Source organism: Epithele typhae (genome assembly GCF_022376455.1).
Source record: "Epithele typhae strain CBS 203.58 chromosome Unknown BXZ73scaffold_6, whole genome shotgun sequence".
Taxonomy (NCBI): Eukaryota; Fungi; Basidiomycota; class Agaricomycetes; order Polyporales; family Epitheliaceae; genus Epithele; species Epithele typhae.
Genome location: NW_025954197.1, coordinates 1028486 through 1044248, shown reverse-complemented (window position 1 = coordinate 1044248; position 15763 = coordinate 1028486). Strand labels below are relative to the sequence as shown.

Here is a 15763-nt window from a genome sequence, read left to right as displayed (position 1 = left end):
GGCAGCCGGGTTCTTGGCGGCGAGATCACGTGATTCCCACGCGAAGGCGAACTCGTGTGCCAACGCCAGGCTGAGGCTGTCGCCAGCGCATTTCTCTCCTGCCCTTGTCGCCATCCAGGGTGCCGCCTCCCGTCGAATCCAGGCCTCGCTCATCCTCTTCTTGACACTTGTCAGTCTCACCTGCCTGCATGTCGGCTTCCCCACGTCGCCCCCTCGCGCCCTGTCCCGCTCGTAGCCGTCTCCTGCCAGCTCTACTGCAACGGATACTCGCCCAACCTTGCTACTATTCTGGTGGAAGCAGCTGGTACATCTCAATTTTATTTTATCCAGCGTCCTCGTCATGCCTTGTGAGTGCTCAGCGCGTGCACGCTATCCAAGATGATTGCAAACTCTATGAAAGTGAGTACCCCGCCCACCTGCTCCGCCGCATGATACCTGACGCCCCTTCACGCACACACGCAGCCTCGCGGTCGGAGCTCGATGTGAATGTCAAGGGCGCCCTGTCGTACAAGCACACCGTGCAGCAGATGCTGGTGCAGGGTAGAAAGGCGCGTCCTTCGGCGTCGTAGGGTCCTCGAACGCCGTGTGCGGCGTCCATGCAGCGACCGAGTCGAAGCTGCCTGAGCGTCCTGAACCAGGCCACGACGTTCTCCCTTCTCGCGCTCCAGCCCTACTTCAAGTTGTGCGCGCCCGCCGGCCAGCTCCGCCCACGCCTGCTCGACCCTGTGGGGCGCGACCGGCACCCCATTCTCCCATCGCGCCGCCTGAACCTGACTGGGCATGGGCGAACGACTGGTCCCCGTTAACCCGCACGGATCGCCGGTCAAGATGACGGCTTAAGAACTGCCTAGTGCGCTCACCCAGCCACCACACGCCCTCCGAAAGGCGCATATGCGCGCCGCCGTGCGCCAGACCAAGGAGTCATAATTCTCGAGTAGCCGTAATTCTGCGATAGTTCATTGCTACGTATCTGTCGTTACAATGTCGCCTACTGTACCCCAATAATGCGATTATTTTATCCCCATTAATTCCTGTCCGATTTCACACGCCATCAAGACACTGACGAACTGCTCTGACTGTTTCGTCTGCGCAACTGTGCAAGAAGACTCAGTGGTCAACTGCTGAACTGCTAGGTTTTACTGTCCAACTGTCGTCTGTCCGTCTGCGGGTCACTGTCCGTCACTGTCACAGACGGGCAGTGCCCCGCAGACGTGTGAAAAATTACTGATGACTGGTGGTGGTGCGGCCTGCCAGCTTCACCTGTAGCCATCCGACGTACTCCTCCGGGACGCCACGCAGGCGCATGTTGTGGTAGAGACGTTCAGGGGAGGCCGCTGGGTATGCAGACTTGATGTCCAGAAAGAGGGCGGAGGCCACCTTACCCCGCCGCCAGGCGTCCTTCACCGTCTTCGTGAGTAGATGGAGCGAGTCGGACGTGGTCCTCCCCGGTCTACCCCCGAACTGGTAGTTCGCCACCAGTCCCTTTGTCTCCGCCTCGTAGCGCAGAACATCGGCGACGCACTTCGTGAGGAGCTTTGATAGAGCTCGATCTTGACATGCGCGAGCGGCGGGGCGCCAAGCGCCGCGCGCGCGCGACAGACGAGCACGAGCGCGCGGAGCGCGCGCTGCGTCACGAGCGAGGAGCGCATCGTCCCGAAGATGGACAGCGTCTGGAGCGCCTGGGCGCACGGGTGCGACAGCCCGCGGTTCATGGCGGAGTACGTCGTCAGCGCGGCGAGCGCCAGGAGGACGACTTCGGCGGTGCGCAGGTGCAGAAGGCGGAGCGCGCGGAGCTCGCGGAAGGTCGTGAAGACGCGGGCCCAGCGCGCGCGGTCGTGCGGGTGCGGGCGGTCGGAGAGCGTGAGCTCGCGCAGCGGGCAGGAGGCGAAGGTGTCGCAGAGGATCGCGACGGAGTCCGTGCTGTGGCCGGCGGGGTCGACGAAGCGGAGGATAAAGCTGAACTCGTTGGGATCTTCTCTGTGGTGCGCCTCGTCCTCATGGAGCCGCATGAGTGAGAGGGACTCGGGCACGGGCACGGAGCTCCAGAAACCGAGTGTGTGGAGGCCCGTGCCCACGTCGTTCGCGGTCATGACCATCGTCTTGAGGCGGGGGAGCGTGCATTGACGCACGCCGATGGGGATCAGGTTGTGGACAATGCCGGAAACATTGACAGGTTTCATCCACGATCGGATGTTGACCTTGGCGAGGCGGTCGCCCCCGCGGGTACTTGCGAGAAGGAAGACGACAAAAAGGGATTGTGTCGAGTCGACAAAGAGCTCTTCGAGAAACGGAAGGTGGATCGGTAACCGGCATCTTGCCGGTGTAACCTCCGGGATCCCAGAGCTTACCCGCGGCACTGTGAGGAGAATAATGGGATCCGCGACGCGTAATCGTCGAAGGACCGCGCAGTGTCTGATGCACGACACCAAATCCACTGCAACCCCGACCGCTTCCTGTTCATTTTGAAAGGACAACACGAGCTCGAGTGAGGAGAGTCTGCCCCAGAATGCGGGAGCGGCTGGGAGAGCGATGCCATAACAGCGGATCCGGTGCAGCTGTGGAAGCCGCTCGTCCGAAAGGCTGATGTTAGAGACGTACTCCTCTAGACCAGCGTCTAGTTGGCCCCGAACGTGCTCCCACGACGGACATATGTCGATGGTCTCGCATTTGGGAAGATCTTGGGTGAAGAGAGGCCAGAGTGTGTGCAGGCCGTCGGAGGGGAAGTCGAAGCGGGTGGTGATGGAGCGAATGTCGGCCGTACGAGGGATGAGAAGGGACATGGCTGCTTCATTGGCCTTCGGAACGTGATGCAAGATGAGATCGATTGTGCAATCCAGGGTCCTCTCTAGTCGATAACGCAGAGCGTCGAGGTCTTCGCAGACGCTGACCATTCGCCAGAGAAACGACGCATTGAGACCGACCTGACGCCAGCGTCGGCAGACTAGCATCAATTTGACCCATCCCATATTTGTTGGAGGATATCGTGGCTTGGGAACTGAAAGTATCTGGTAGCGAGTGATGTTGAAAATATCTGCCATAACCTCGTCGGGCACGCGAACTGCCGCGGGTGTAGCGAGAATCATGACACAGGCTAAGGTAATAACAACATGAGCCCGAAAAGCCGTGGCATCAATATTAGTCTGGCACGCGCACCTCAAGATAAGTATAAAGAGAGACTGTATGTTTTCTGGATTCCGTATCTGAAGGAAGCTGACGCAGCGTAGAACAACGCACGTTTACTGTATGAGTGCAGTGTCAATATCAGAGTGGCTCGCCAACACCCCGACATACCTTTGTAATCAATAGATATACCCAGGCTCGATTGGAATCCTTTTTTGCATGAGCGTGAGTGTAATGAACGATCCTTTCAAACACGATGATCACCTGGATAAGCGGAATAGTGGCAGGTGTGAACGGCGGACTCTGCGAGGTAAATCTTGCGTGAAGTCGTGGTTCCGGACAAGTTGTACCAGACGACAAAGAACACGTCGAGATGCGCGTCTCCCGTTAGAGGGGTGTAGACGCTCAAGATCCAGAGCTTGATCTTGCAGCATGTCACGGGCCGTCTTCATCTGATTCTGACCTCCACCCACCAGCTCTGATGCAGCACGTCGTGTATTTTAGGCCATCTCTGATCATGCAGTGAACTTTTCCTTTGAACCTGCATAATCCGAAGTACGAGAATTATCCTCACTGCGGTATCTGTCGCACCCCACGGGCCGTCCGTCGATTATTGATACGACATAGCCGGGCAAACGGCGTTGAAGACGACCGGCCTGTCTTCGGAGATGGTCTGTTTTGATGCCCTGGTCTCTATGCCGCCGAAACACCGCCGCTGATGAAGTTTCTGCCGCCTAGAAACGCGGTGCCACCATTATATCCATACTTGTTGGGCTCGGCCCTCCTCTGCGCTCACACACCCTCTCTCTGTTCCATCATATAGGTCACTATAGGGCTGACCGCTCCGTACTAGCGCTCCAATCTCGCCCTCTGCGGCTCCGTCCCTACTCCTTCTTTCTGTCTGTCCCCTGACGATGTACACCCTCACTCTCCTTTCAATCACGCTCATCGCTGGCCAAGGTACGTCTTGCGACGCGATCAGCGTGTTCCGCCCGTCGCTGAGCTCAAGTTCCTTTCCGACAGTCGCTGCTTCCTCGGCCCTTTCTGCGCGCCACGCGCACGGTGTCCGCGACGTCCTCCGTCGCGCCTCCAACTCTTCCGTCTCTGGCTTCACAGACATCCCCTCTGCCGTGAGCGCTACTCCAGTTCTCCCACAGGAACATGTACACTCATCCTCCGCCCATGTAGTGCACGTCTGCCTGCAAGACCCTCACCGCCGCCCAGAACGTGAGTCTCATGAGCCCCCCGACACCCACCGTCGCCGCGCGCTGACCGTCCGGGGAAGTGCACCGCGTCCGACCTCGCCTGCTTGTGCAACGAGGACCTGAACCAGGGCGCCTTCACCTGCTATCAGTGCGTCCTCGGCCAGCTGAGCCCGAACCAGACCCTGCTTGCCGAGGGCCAGCAGAAGCTCTCCGGTGCGTCTCAGACGCTCCCGTCTCGCTCGGCGCTCGCGCTGAATCGTGCACTGCGTCAAAGCCTACGAGGCGGCGTGCGCGACGTCGGCTAGCGTCACCCTCAAGTCCCTCACCCTCACCCTCCCCGGCAGCGCGAGCACGTTGGCCCCCGTGGCCAACGCCCAGGGTGCCGCAGACACCGGCGCCGCGGCGGGCCTATCTGCCGACCGCGCGGCGGTCGCCGCCGTTCTGGGCGCCGCGCTCGCCGCGCTGCTCTAAGACGGCCGCCCTGTGGCGGGTCGCCGCGCGCCGCCGCAAGGAGTCTCACCCGCCCGTTGAGGAGTCTTTGTTTCAGCGTGTCTGCGGATGCCGCTCAGTTTCCTCGGTTATCATACATGTACGACTTTCTCTCTGGGGACGTTGTGGAACTGCTTGCGGTGTCGCGCGGCGTTACGCCGGGCCGGAGCCAGCCTTTCACCACTCCTGCAGCGCTCCGTCTGGGCCTGTGAACACCGCGTTCCGCCACGGCTTCTCCTCCGCATGCTTCGCCGCCATCTCTCGCACAAGCGGCTCGTTGATGTCGATACCCAACCCCGGTCCTACCGCACAATCGTAAGAATACGACCTAGGCTACCAGGGAACACGGGAGTACGCACCGGTCAGCGCCTCGACGTACCCGTCCTTGATGGCAAAGACAGAGGGGTCAACGAGGTACGTCAAGAGGTCTGCGCCCTCGTTGTAGTGCATCTGCGGACGCTTGTCAACTTCACCAAACCTTCTGACGGGGACGGACGCGCGCACCTGCAAGCTCATTTCTTGAATGAAGACTTGCACGCAAACGTCGGAATCAGTGACTGCTCGCGCTGCGTGCATCAATGAGAACGACTCACAGTTTTGCGCTACGAGGTCGACCTGCATGCACGCCGCGAGCGATATCGGGCCGAGTGGCGCGTGCGGGGCGAGCGCGACGTCGTACGTCTCCGTGTACGCGGCCAGCCGGTACAGTTCGCTGATCCCTCCGCAGTGCGATACCTGTTGTGGGTACCCTGTCAATACGAGAGTGAAGAGCACGAGAGTGGAGTACGCACGTCCGGCTGTGCGATATCAAGCGCGCGCCGCTCGAGGTATGGGCGGAAGTCGAAGCGGGAATACAGCCTCTCGCCCAGCGCTATCGGGATCGCGACCATCTTTGCGAGGTCCGCGATTTCCTCCGGCTGTGTCGGAAGCAGTGGCTCTACGGGATATATTAGCATCGAACGTTCCCATACTCTGACAACATGAAAGCAAACGCACCCTCTATGAACAGAGGCCCGACCGCCTCGAGCGCGCGCGCGAGCACCTTCGCGACGCCCTTGTGCACGCGCCCGTGGAAGTCGACACCGACGTCGAGCCCCACCGCCTTCACCGCGCGCACGCGCTCGACGCATTCCGCGACCCGGTCCGGAGAGTCGACCCATCCGAGCCCCTCAGTGCCATTCATCTTGACGGCCGCGAAGCCTTGCGCGGCCCGTGCTCTTGCGCCTTCCACGACGTCCGCGGGGCGGTCGCCCCCGATCCAGCCGTACACCTTAATGCGCGCGCGGACGGCGCCGCCGAGCAGGTTGTGTATGGGCACGCCGAGGCGTTTGCCCTTGATGTCCCAGAGCGCGATGTCGAGCCCAGAGAGCGCGGACTGCGTACGTGTTGCGGTGTGTCAGCCGGGCTTCCGTTCGGAGGAAAGCATAGAAGCGTGCCATTAGCACCGGGCCGCCGCGGTAGAACCTCGCGCGGTACGCGTGCTGCCAGATCTCTTGGATGCGCTCCGCGTCCCAGCCTACGAAACGGGAGGCGAGATCGGCACATGCGCCCTCGACGGCTTCGGTGTGGCCCTCTAGTGTGCTTTCGCCCCAGCCGACGATGCCGAGACTTGTTTCGACGCGGACAAAGAGCCAGCGTGGAGGGACGCGGAAGGTCTACATGAAGAAGTAATTTTCGGTGAAGTATAATGGCGGAGATGAATAACGGGAGGACATGGCAAGGCATGAATGGGCGCACCTCAATCTTGACGATCGTGTTGGGAGTCGTCATGTTGACGTGAGTGTGTGGTAGGTGGTGGGCTATGGGCAGCGAAGATGTCGTGGGTGATAAGAGTTCCAATCTACCGCCACGGCGTGCTCGCTGAACTGGTCTGGTCTGAGCGGTCAGCTGGGCAGATGCAAGTAGCCGGCCCGGATTCACCGGACAAGAAACATTTCTATAAACGTCGTTGGGAATATGTAGGTACCAAATACCGGGGGAAATACATCACGTGTGTTCGTTGTCCAGAAGTCCTTGAAAGACGGTATGGGTATAGACCAAAGTTCATAGCAAGGAGTGTAAGGGAAAAGTACGTCCACCTATCGAGCCCGTGTCCTCGAGGCAATCCGAAGCTCAATCGGGGCCTGAAAGCTTCATACGAGGGAGCGTTCCCACCAGTTGGTGGGAGCGAGGGTTGAGCCAGTATGTCTTGAACGTGCGCGCGGCGGGGCTGTCGGGGCCGGAGGTATTACAAGAGGCTTCCCATGCCTTACGGACCCAGGCCTTGGCGTTCGCGAAGTCCGATACCTGTCTTGTTATCAGGACAAAGGCGGCGCATATAGTCAGTCATTACGCACCGAAACACAGAACTGAAATGCGTCGAAGCAGAACGACGCTTCGTAGTGTACGAGGTGCTCCTCCTTGAGCATTCGGAGTGCGATCTTGATCTGTACGCATATAATCAGCACCAAGCGCGATATCGGCGACTCACACTCTCAGGCACCACTCTCAGCCCTTTACCAGCGCCAGATCGTCCTCGCCTCGACTTGGGAATTACCTCCGAAAAACAGCGGCTCACCTTGCGCAATCCGAGCGTTGGCTCCTTTCCACACTCCGCCACGTCTTCAAACAGCCTGCGAATGCCCGCACGCCTCCGATCGCTCTCCACGGCAGCCTCGCCCTCCAACGCACAGACCTCGCACGCGCACCGGAATCCGAAGTCCTCCAGCGCGATAGACCGCCTCTCCGCAAGCGTCCCGAGCACGTCTACGCCTGCGTAGTTGATGCACATTTCTTCGCCCGCGCTCACGTCCCGCAGCGCGCGGAACGTCGCACGGCCGGCGTGCGGGTCCCACGCGAAGGCAACGTTCGGGCGGCAGGAGTGATTGAAGCGCGAGGCTTGGAGGAAAATACCGTCGAGTTCTTCGTCTCTCTCCTCCCCTTTATTTGATGCGGTTCTGCGGCGAGGGCGAGGACAGGGGAGAAAGTTGGTTTCGAAGATGCCCTGGGCGGGAAGGAGAGCGGGAAAGCCGGGGCGCGGGTGCTTGAATGAGTTCGCAAGGGCAAAGTAATGGCGCTGCTCGTCGCGCGTGCACCGAGCGAGTGCGGCCATTATTGTCGAGTTTGAGCGCGTTGAAGGCGGTTGGAGGAGGGCGGGCCGCTCGAGGAAGATAGGGGTGCCGCGGCGGATAGGGCGTGTCGCGTAAAGACCGAAACCGCCTGCGTATGGTGCTGGGGCTACTTTGAATATCGGGGACAATTCAGGGGCAGTGGATGATTGGCCTTCGGGTGGGGGTACGAGCTCGGAGGTGGAGGTGCTGGATACGGAGGGTGTGGGGGTCCCGTTTGACCCATCTTCTTCCTCGTCTTCTTCGGACATCATGGGTTCGAGGGTGGGTGTATGCGCCATATTTAAGGACGAGCGAGGCTGCGGAGGCCTACCGAACGGTTTCTGGGGCCTCGGAGGTGGGCGGCTCTGGACGGCGGCGGCCATTACGACGTCGGAGGGTAGCAAGGGGGGAGGACAGGGAGAGGTGAGAGCGTCGGCGCGTGGGTCATGAAGGGTAGAAGAGAAGACGGGAGGGCATAGAAGGGGGAGACGAGAAGCGGGTGGACACGCGTCAGAGGCCAGACAGACGTCACCGTCAGGAAGGTAGTCGCCGGACACTTCAATCGCACGTTGAGGCCCGTCACCCGCGTCAAGTTCCTTCTTCTCCGCCCACTCGGCTCGCACGACAATGCGAGACTCGAGCCATCCTAAAATCCCAGGCACCATCTCTGCGCTGCCGTGAGACAGGGCCCGCGGCCCAACTATGACGGAGCCAGAAGCGGATCAAGAGCGGTGGGAGAACGAGCAGCACATGAGTGGAGCTCTCACTTTGAAGCCAAGTTCCCAGCTTCGTGCACGGCGGAGAACGCGAGGCGAGGTTTGTGGCTTGGAGGTGAGAAGAGCGGTTAATCACCGTTACTCGGCATGGATGATGCGGACATATTGCGGCTCCGGGACGTGAGCTCCTTCGGCTTGCGGGACACCCCGCGCGTGGGAGAAGGGGGCCTATGTTTGAGCATTGAGATTTCCTCAAACCATGTCGACTTGCTCAGCGATTGAGACCCTAGCTCGTTGAACTTCTGCGGGAGGCTGCGCGAATCAGACAATGCACTGACGCATCGATGGCGCGGGTTTTGCTGTGTGGGCGCACGAAGATCGTTCGATTGAGCCCGGGGCCGTGAGGAGAATCGAGCAGGACGTGGAGGTTGGTAAGAGACCAGGATCTAGCAAACGCCGACTTTTCTCCGCCGCGGCCAAGTCAGCGAGGTATCCGGCGCTTACATGCTACATCCAGCAAGCCAGAGCGCGTCGTCACGCGTCACGTTCACCGCGATCCTCTCTCTTTCTGAACGCTCACCTCTCTGTTGTGCCGCTCAATCATGGCTGACGCAGGTATGGTCGTCTTAACAGGCTCTCAAGGCTCCATAATGATCTCGCGTAGGCTTCTTCAAGGGCACGTCCGCCGACCAAGATCGGCGGTTTTCCGACAAGGAGCTCAAGCTTCTCAAAACAATGAAGTTCCCTTCCGAGTTTGACAAAAAGGTGCGTGTCGAGATCGCTGGTAGGTGGATGTTCGTTGAGTAGACCGCGCATATATACAGGTCGATATGCGAAAAGTCAACTTGTCAGTCATACGACCATGGATCGTCAAGAAAGTCGTCGAGCTCGTCGGATTCGAAGATGAGGTGGTTGTGGAATACGCGATGGGTCTACTCGAGGATGACTCCCAGCCGGTATGTTCATTTACACCTCCCACACTTTCCTTTCTCAAATCCCTTCTCCATCCCAACAGACACCAGACCCGCGCAAAATGCAAATCAACCTTACTGGCTTCCTCACCAACTCGACCCCCGCTTTCATGACCGCTCTCTGGACCCTTCTCCTTGAAGCACAAGATTCGCCTGCCGGTGTCCCACGCACTTTCGTCGAAGAGAAGAAAGAGGAGATGCGCCTTGCCCGCGCTGGCGACACACGTGCCATCGAGGAGCGCGACCGCCGGGCGCGGCTTGACGACGTACGTGCTGCAGAACGAGAAGCGCGAGGTGGCGGTGACCGCGGAAGGGGCAGGGGTCGTGGCCGAGGAGGAAGAGGCGGTGGTGGTAGAGGATTCGAAGAACGAGGGGACCGTCCCAGAGACAGTGGATGGGGAGCTCGAGGCGGGGTGAGTCACCTGGTTGCTCAATTCCTGGATGTATGCGCTAACTCTGAACTCAGCGCCCCGGAGGAGGAGGCCGTCCCCGTTCACCCCCACCGCGTTTATCACCCCCACGCCGCCGTCGTTCCCCCTCCGACTCTCGGAGCTCTCGCTCTCGTTCTCGCACACCCCGCCGCCTTCGCTCGCCTCCCCGTGGAGGTCGTTCGCCTTCCCGCACACCCCCTGCTCGTTCTCCTCAAAGACGCAAGCGTCGCTCCCCTTCTCGCTCTCCCTCGCGGTCGCGATCGCGCTCCCGGTCCCACCCCAAAAGACGTGGTGGCTCTCCGGGACCTTCACGCGACCGGCACTCTCGTAGCCCTCCTCCGAGGCGCCGCCGCCGCTTTTCGTCGCGCACCCCGTCTCCTCGGAGCAGGAGCCGTTCTCCTTATCGAGGGGGAGGTGGACGTGGAGGCAGGGGTGGGGGATATGGGCGTCGGCGAAGTCCTAGTCGGAGCAGGACCCCACCCCGCAGGCAACGTAGAAGCCCTAGCCCTGGAAAAAGCCCTACAAGACGGCGCGGCGGTTCACCTCCCCGCCGTCGTAATCGCTCTGGTAGCAAAGCGAGCAGCCGGAGTCGGACGATGGACACTCGGGTGTCGGAAAAGAAGGTGGACGTGGAAATGGACGAGCTGAAGATCAAAGGTTCTGCCTCCGAAAAGCGAAGGGAGAAGGAGGAGACAGGAATGGAAGTCAACCAGGGTGAAGAAGTACGTTCCCCCACCGACTAGTCCACCACCTTGCTCAACACACCCACCACTGCGGCAGGCCGACCGCGCGGAGTTGGAGAGGAGGGAGAGCGAGTTGAAGGAAAAGGCGCTGCGCAATAAAGTCGTGAGGACTCGCAAGACCAGCGCCGCCCATGCTCCCGTGCCAGGCAACTAAGTATCTTTCCCCTATCTTCGCTCTGCATCACGACAAAAACCTTTCTCCCTCCTTTCTCTCGTTCATTTGCCGCATGCTTACAATACTCCGTCCGTCATGATATAGACGAGCGAGCCACGTGCGACCAGCATCGGGCACTTCACCTATCGAGGACCGGACCTCGACCCGTGTTCACAGGGCTTGTGACGTCTGCGGATCGCTAACGTATCTCTGCACATAATCATCGTGTCGCATGTTGTTGATTGCTCCCCTACTCTGTATCCCAGAATCCCGCATGCTATGAATGGAATATGTTGCCCCGGTACGATGTCGGCTCAAATACGGAGGTCACACTTGCCACATTGGCGTACCTGTGCCGGCAGCCCCACACTGTCATTCCCCATACTATCTCCTCGGGGCGGAAGGTAGAACGTTTTGGAAGAACCACGGACCGCTGGGTTTGAAATGTATCATGCGCTCGCGTCGTGGCTTCGAATCCAGTGGTTTAGTGTACCTCGGCGCGGGGTTTGTTGGCACTCTAGCGAGTCTAATCCGAGCTTTCGTGTCGCTACTGAATTATGACAAGCCACAGGACCACATGTTCCGACTACTGTGCAGTATATAGACAGCAACCCTGACCCGCTCTAGCATCTTCTCAAGGCCTTCTGCTCGACACTCGCTCAGGCACAACCCCCACACCCCGCACTTCGACTCAGAGCAGAAAATGTTCGCGAAACTCGCTCTCCTCGTGACCTTCGTCGCGGGCGCCGCTGCCCACGCTACGTTCCAGGAGTTGTGGATTAACGGCGTCGACCAAGGGTCGTCCTGCGTGCGTCTGCCGGCCAGCAACTCCCCGGTAACCAGCGTCACGAGCAACGTACGTCCATTCGCTCTTCGCCCCGGCGTGTGCACCAGAGCTCACGTTAGTGACGCACTTTTTATAGGACATTGCGTGCAACGCCAACGCGGCCTCGAGCAAGGGCGTGTGCCAGGTCATGCGTGCGTCCCACCCCATTCACTATCCCTAGCACTGCCCGCTGAATGGATGTGATCGCGCAGCGGGAGACTCAGTGTCGGTCGAAATGCACCAGCAGCCAGGAGACCGCTCGTGTGCAAACGAGGCGATCGGCGGTGACCACTTCGGCCCCGTTCAGATCTACATGGCCAAGGTCTCCGACGCGACGTCCGCCGTTGGCTCCTCCGCCGCATGGTTCAAGGTGACCGAGATGGGTATGCCCTCGATGGCGCCCGACTACTGGGCTACTGGTAAGCGATTCCATCTGCAATGCTGCCAAGGGTATCTGACGCGTGTGGGGAGCACAGAGGTCCTGAACAACAACTGTGGCCACTTCACGTTCACGGTCCCGTCGGGCATCGCCCCTGGCAACTACCTCATTCGCGCCGAGGTCATCGCTCTCCACGTCGCGAGCACTCTCGGTCAAGCCCAGTGAGCATCTCATGTACCTTTTTCGCAATGCCAGCTAAGCAAATCCGCATAGGTTCTACATGTCCTGCTACCAGATCAACGTGCGTACCTGCCCTCGAATCTCCCCTTCCTTCCTCTCTCTCTGACGCCTATTTCCCAGGTTGGCGGCTCCGGCACGGCGTCGCCCCCCACCGTCAAGTTCCCCGGTGCCTACAGCGCCTCTGACCCTGGCATCCTCATCAACATCTACACCCAGCTCAACAGTTACATCAGTGCGCCCCCTCCCCCCTCCCTCCCCAACATACCATCTCTAACGCTTCTCACTCCAGTCCCGGGACCTACGCCCTATGCGTCGACCTCCCCCACCGTCGCCACGACCCCCTGGCCGACGACCGCGACCTGGAACACCGCCCTCCAGCCATCGACCGTCCCCACCGCCGTGCCGACCGTCTCCGGCAGCGCCCCGCCTGCGTCGTCGTCCTCCGCGTCGACGACGACAGTTGCTTCGAGCACGTCGAAGACCACGTCCTCGAGCACGACGAAGACCACGTCCTCGACCGTCGCCTCGTCGACGCCCACGTCGGGCTCCGGCACCGTTGCGAAGTACGGCCAGTGCGGCGGCACCGGCTACACGGGCCCGACGGTGTGCGTGTCCGGGTCGACGTGCTCGGTCCTCAACCCCTGTGAGTGATTTTCGTGTGCTTTCTGGTCCTACGGAGAGCGGAGTGCTGACTTGGCGCGATCGGGGCGTAGACTTCTGGCAGTGTGTGTGAAGACCAGAGCAACGGCTGTGCCGTGCTACGAGAGGTGGTCGTGCTTGGTGGGCCGCCGAAGACGGGCCGAGTACGGACGATATGATGTATAACATATTCGAATGCGAATGAAGAGTTTATCATCCGATGCTTCGCAGTGCTAAGCTTCATCCTCCGCGTCCGCGAGCCGCGCATACAGCCCCTTCATCCCCACCACCCACTCACTCCTGCACCTCATCAGCGCCCACAAGTCCCACTGCCCGTCCACGCACCACCTCCCGCCCCCGGCCAGCACCACCCAGTGCCCCTCATTCTCACCGCAGTCCCACCCCGTCGCCCCGTGCTCGTCCCATAGCGCCCTTTCGGTGCGACGGTCCAACGTTCCGTCCAGGCGCGCGCACAGCGGCGCGAGCGCGGCGACCATCTCGCGGTGCATCCGCAACGAACTACCACGCAGGTCGAGCGCGACGTGCGAGAGCGGGGGGAGGCCCTGCGCTGCGCGGGCGCTGCAGAACGCGAGCAGCGCCGCGAGCGTGCCGTGCGTCGCGAGCGAGGACTCGGCGCGCGTCTGCGCGTGAAGGGAGACGCACTCCAGCGTGCGCGCTGCCCCGAGACCGAGGGTCTTCTGGCCGGGGTCCGCACTGGTACCGGTCTCGGCGACCTGGGAAGGGGCGGGCGAGATCTGGGAGGCGAGCGCAGAGAGCGCGGCGGCGGCGTCGGCGGTGCCGGAGGCGAGGCGGAAGCTGAGCGCGCGGAGACGTGGGCTCGCCGCCGTCACGCGCGCCCACTCGACGGGGCCCATGGGGGTCCCACGGACGACGACGAGCTCGTGCAGGTCCATCTGCGCGCACGCGGTGTACAGGAATGACAGGGAGTCTCGGTCGAGCTGGGTGGATTGGGTGCGGTCGGGCCGGAGCGGGAAGTGCAGGCTGAGCGCGATGGGATCGTCGAAGGAGTCGTCCGCGGCGAAGGGGTCGCGTATCTTGTCGCCCCCGTAGAGATCCGTGCAGCTTGAGAGCGCGACTTCCCCGTTGGAGCCTGTGATAGCCAAGGCCGTGATGCGCGGAAGGATGGCTTCGCGGATGCAGGTCGGCAGGAAGACCTCGATGGCTTTGGATGCGTCTTCATGTTCTGACGGGATGCTGACCGAGACGTGGTATTCAACCAGCTTGCTGCTGAGCTCCAGGCGCGGTACAAAGGCTGCCGCAAACCCATATGGGGCATGCAAGTGCAGCTGCTCGAGGAACGGAGCCGGGGTCGACCTTGTAGCGAAGTCACCCGCATCCTGACGGGGATATAATCCAGAGCACCATGCGGAGGACTCGTGGGGCTCAACCATAACCACACGCAGTTTCCGGAGCGTCTTCGTCCAGCTGAGATAACCGAGGATGTCGTACGCAAATCTGCTGTCGTCTATAACGATGTAGAAGTCCACCACGAGATCGAGAGAACACAGGTTTTGCCAGAACCAGGCTTCGCACGGAAGAAAAATGCCGAAGGATCGGACGTGACGCAAAGGAGACCAAATGGCGTCCTCCAGACCGACCTCCACTTCGTACTCCGGAGTAGAAGGCGACCAAGTCGGCACGATATCAAGTCTGTCAAGCGCCGGGAGCATAGGTGCGCTGAGGATCGGGCGGATGGAGTCGAGAACGTCGAAACGGAAGTCATGGCCAGACGAGATCGAGCGCATGCGGTGGATTTGGGGGAGGAGGAGTGGGACGGCCTCGCTGTTGGCTGCGGCCGTGTGGTGGACGATGAGATCGAACGGGCACGCCTCGACCTGCCCAAGCCGATACTCCAAGGCCTCAGTATTCGCTGTGATTGGGATGATTCTCCATAGAGCTGGGGTGGTGAGCCCGATGGCGCGCCACCGTTGGCAGACGAGCATGAGTTTGACCCATCCCATGTTTGTTCTTGGAAGGCGCCTGAGCTCGGACGCGGAGTAAGCGATCACTTCAGAGTCGAGGGTGGCGCCGGTGGTCTCGAAGATCTCTACCACCAGCTCTATTGGAAGCCGATGTATAAGAGCCGTCCTGTAGCTCCTAGGCGTCAGCAATCAGTCGACATATCATTGGAGCCAGAGAAGAAACACCCGCACCCACATGATCAGGTTGTGATTCATCGTCCGTTACGACGAACGAGTGGTTGGAAGGACCGTTTGAGTGGTGTGTCAAGCCTTGAGAAGAGTAGGAAAATGGAGCTGCGGAGTCGGAGTTCCATCGCACAGTAGAACTGGAAAGACATTCACGGCTCGTATTATGATAGCAAAGTACAAAGGGCAATAAGTGGAGTGGATGGCGCGAGCCGTGGCTTTCGTATGACCTGCATAAAGGGTACAATAAACGGCAAGGCAGATAATAAGCAAGGCGAAGACAAAGCATTGAAAGAAACCCACCTCGTGAGAGCCAGAACCCACCAATCCAAGCAGTGGCGTCGACATTCCCTCTGTGCATGCCGTCTTCACAGCAAGGGCATACACCAGTGCTCCCGTGGCGGAAGTACAAAGACTCCAGGCGAAGTAAGAGAGATAGTATCTTAGCAGGGTAGGGGCCCCCATCCGGCACGCGCATCTCGGTAGGAAGCGTACGCGAGATCCACGCCGTCACGGCACCGGCCCGCCCTGACGTGCGAGAACGAGACATGCAGCACTGCAGCGCAGGATGGAAGGGTCGAGCATGAGTTGGG

The 15763-nt window shown here is 60.4% G+C and overlaps 8 protein-coding genes across 8 annotated transcripts; 4 read left to right on the top strand and 4 right to left on the bottom strand.

Annotated features, from left to right (window-relative positions):
* Nucleotides 1-1010: 1010 nt before the first annotated feature.
* BXZ73DRAFT_75045 (uncharacterized protein) lies at nucleotides 1011-2780 on the bottom strand (the record flags this gene model as incomplete). The annotated part of the gene is made up of 2 exons (XM_048022145.1): nucleotides 1011-1085; nucleotides 1602-2780. The coding sequence occupies 2 exons, from the start codon at nucleotides 2778-2780 to the stop codon at nucleotides 1011-1013; spliced, it is 1254 nt and encodes a 417-aa protein (XP_047881363.1).
* Nucleotides 2781-4034: 1254 nt separating this feature from the next.
* BXZ73DRAFT_98267 (uncharacterized protein) lies at nucleotides 4035-4796 on the top strand (the record flags this gene model as incomplete). Its single annotated transcript, XM_048027643.1, has 5 exons — nucleotides 4035-4080; nucleotides 4144-4250; nucleotides 4309-4347; nucleotides 4406-4538; nucleotides 4600-4796. The coding sequence occupies 5 exons, from the start codon at nucleotides 4035-4037 to the stop codon at nucleotides 4794-4796; spliced, it is 522 nt and encodes a 173-aa protein (XP_047881362.1).
* A 195-nt stretch (nucleotides 4797-4991) lies between these two features.
* On the bottom strand, nucleotides 4992-6584 carry BXZ73DRAFT_88269 (enolase C-terminal domain-like protein; the record flags this gene model as incomplete). The annotated part of the gene is made up of 8 exons (XM_048024880.1): nucleotides 4992-5116; nucleotides 5174-5264; nucleotides 5319-5344; nucleotides 5408-5549; nucleotides 5606-5751; nucleotides 5811-6189; nucleotides 6251-6469; nucleotides 6552-6584. 8 exons carry the CDS (start codon nucleotides 6582-6584, stop codon nucleotides 4992-4994), a joined length of 1161 nt encoding a protein of 386 aa, XP_047881361.1.
* A 342-nt stretch (nucleotides 6585-6926) lies between these two features.
* BXZ73DRAFT_98265 (SET domain-containing protein) lies at nucleotides 6927-8172 on the bottom strand (the record flags this gene model as incomplete). Its single annotated transcript, XM_048027642.1, has 3 exons — nucleotides 6927-7100; nucleotides 7151-7240; nucleotides 7372-8172. 3 exons carry the CDS (start codon nucleotides 8170-8172, stop codon nucleotides 6927-6929), a joined length of 1065 nt encoding a protein of 354 aa, XP_047881360.1.
* A 1049-nt stretch (nucleotides 8173-9221) lies between these two features.
* BXZ73DRAFT_98264 (PWI domain-containing protein) lies at nucleotides 9222-10352 on the top strand (the record flags this gene model as incomplete). The annotated part of the gene is made up of 6 exons (XM_048027641.1): nucleotides 9222-9234; nucleotides 9284-9384; nucleotides 9444-9575; nucleotides 9635-9856; nucleotides 9924-10003; nucleotides 10067-10352. 6 exons carry the CDS (start codon nucleotides 9222-9224, stop codon nucleotides 10350-10352), a joined length of 834 nt encoding a protein of 277 aa, XP_047881359.1.
* Nucleotides 10353-10617: 265 nt separating this feature from the next.
* Nucleotides 10618-10918, top strand: BXZ73DRAFT_98263 (uncharacterized protein; the record flags this gene model as incomplete). The annotated part of the gene is made up of 2 exons (XM_048027640.1): nucleotides 10618-10743; nucleotides 10802-10918. 2 exons carry the CDS (start codon nucleotides 10618-10620, stop codon nucleotides 10916-10918), a joined length of 243 nt encoding a protein of 80 aa, XP_047881358.1.
* Nucleotides 10919-11621: 703 nt separating this feature from the next.
* BXZ73DRAFT_41402 (glycosyl hydrolase family 61-domain-containing protein) lies at nucleotides 11622-13014 on the top strand (the record flags this gene model as incomplete). The annotated part of the gene is made up of 7 exons (XM_048018764.1): nucleotides 11622-11774; nucleotides 11842-11896; nucleotides 11957-12163; nucleotides 12221-12344; nucleotides 12397-12424; nucleotides 12484-12595; nucleotides 12653-13014. 7 exons carry the CDS (start codon nucleotides 11622-11624, stop codon nucleotides 13012-13014), a joined length of 1041 nt encoding a protein of 346 aa, XP_047881357.1.
* Nucleotides 13015-14417: 1403 nt separating this feature from the next.
* On the bottom strand, nucleotides 14418-14984 carry BXZ73DRAFT_5157 (uncharacterized protein; the record flags this gene model as incomplete). Its single annotated transcript, XM_048020654.1, has 1 exon — nucleotides 14418-14984. A coding segment is annotated over one exon (567 nt), but the record flags the coding sequence as incomplete, so codon positions are not given.
* Nucleotides 14985-15763: the final 779 nt, after the last annotated feature.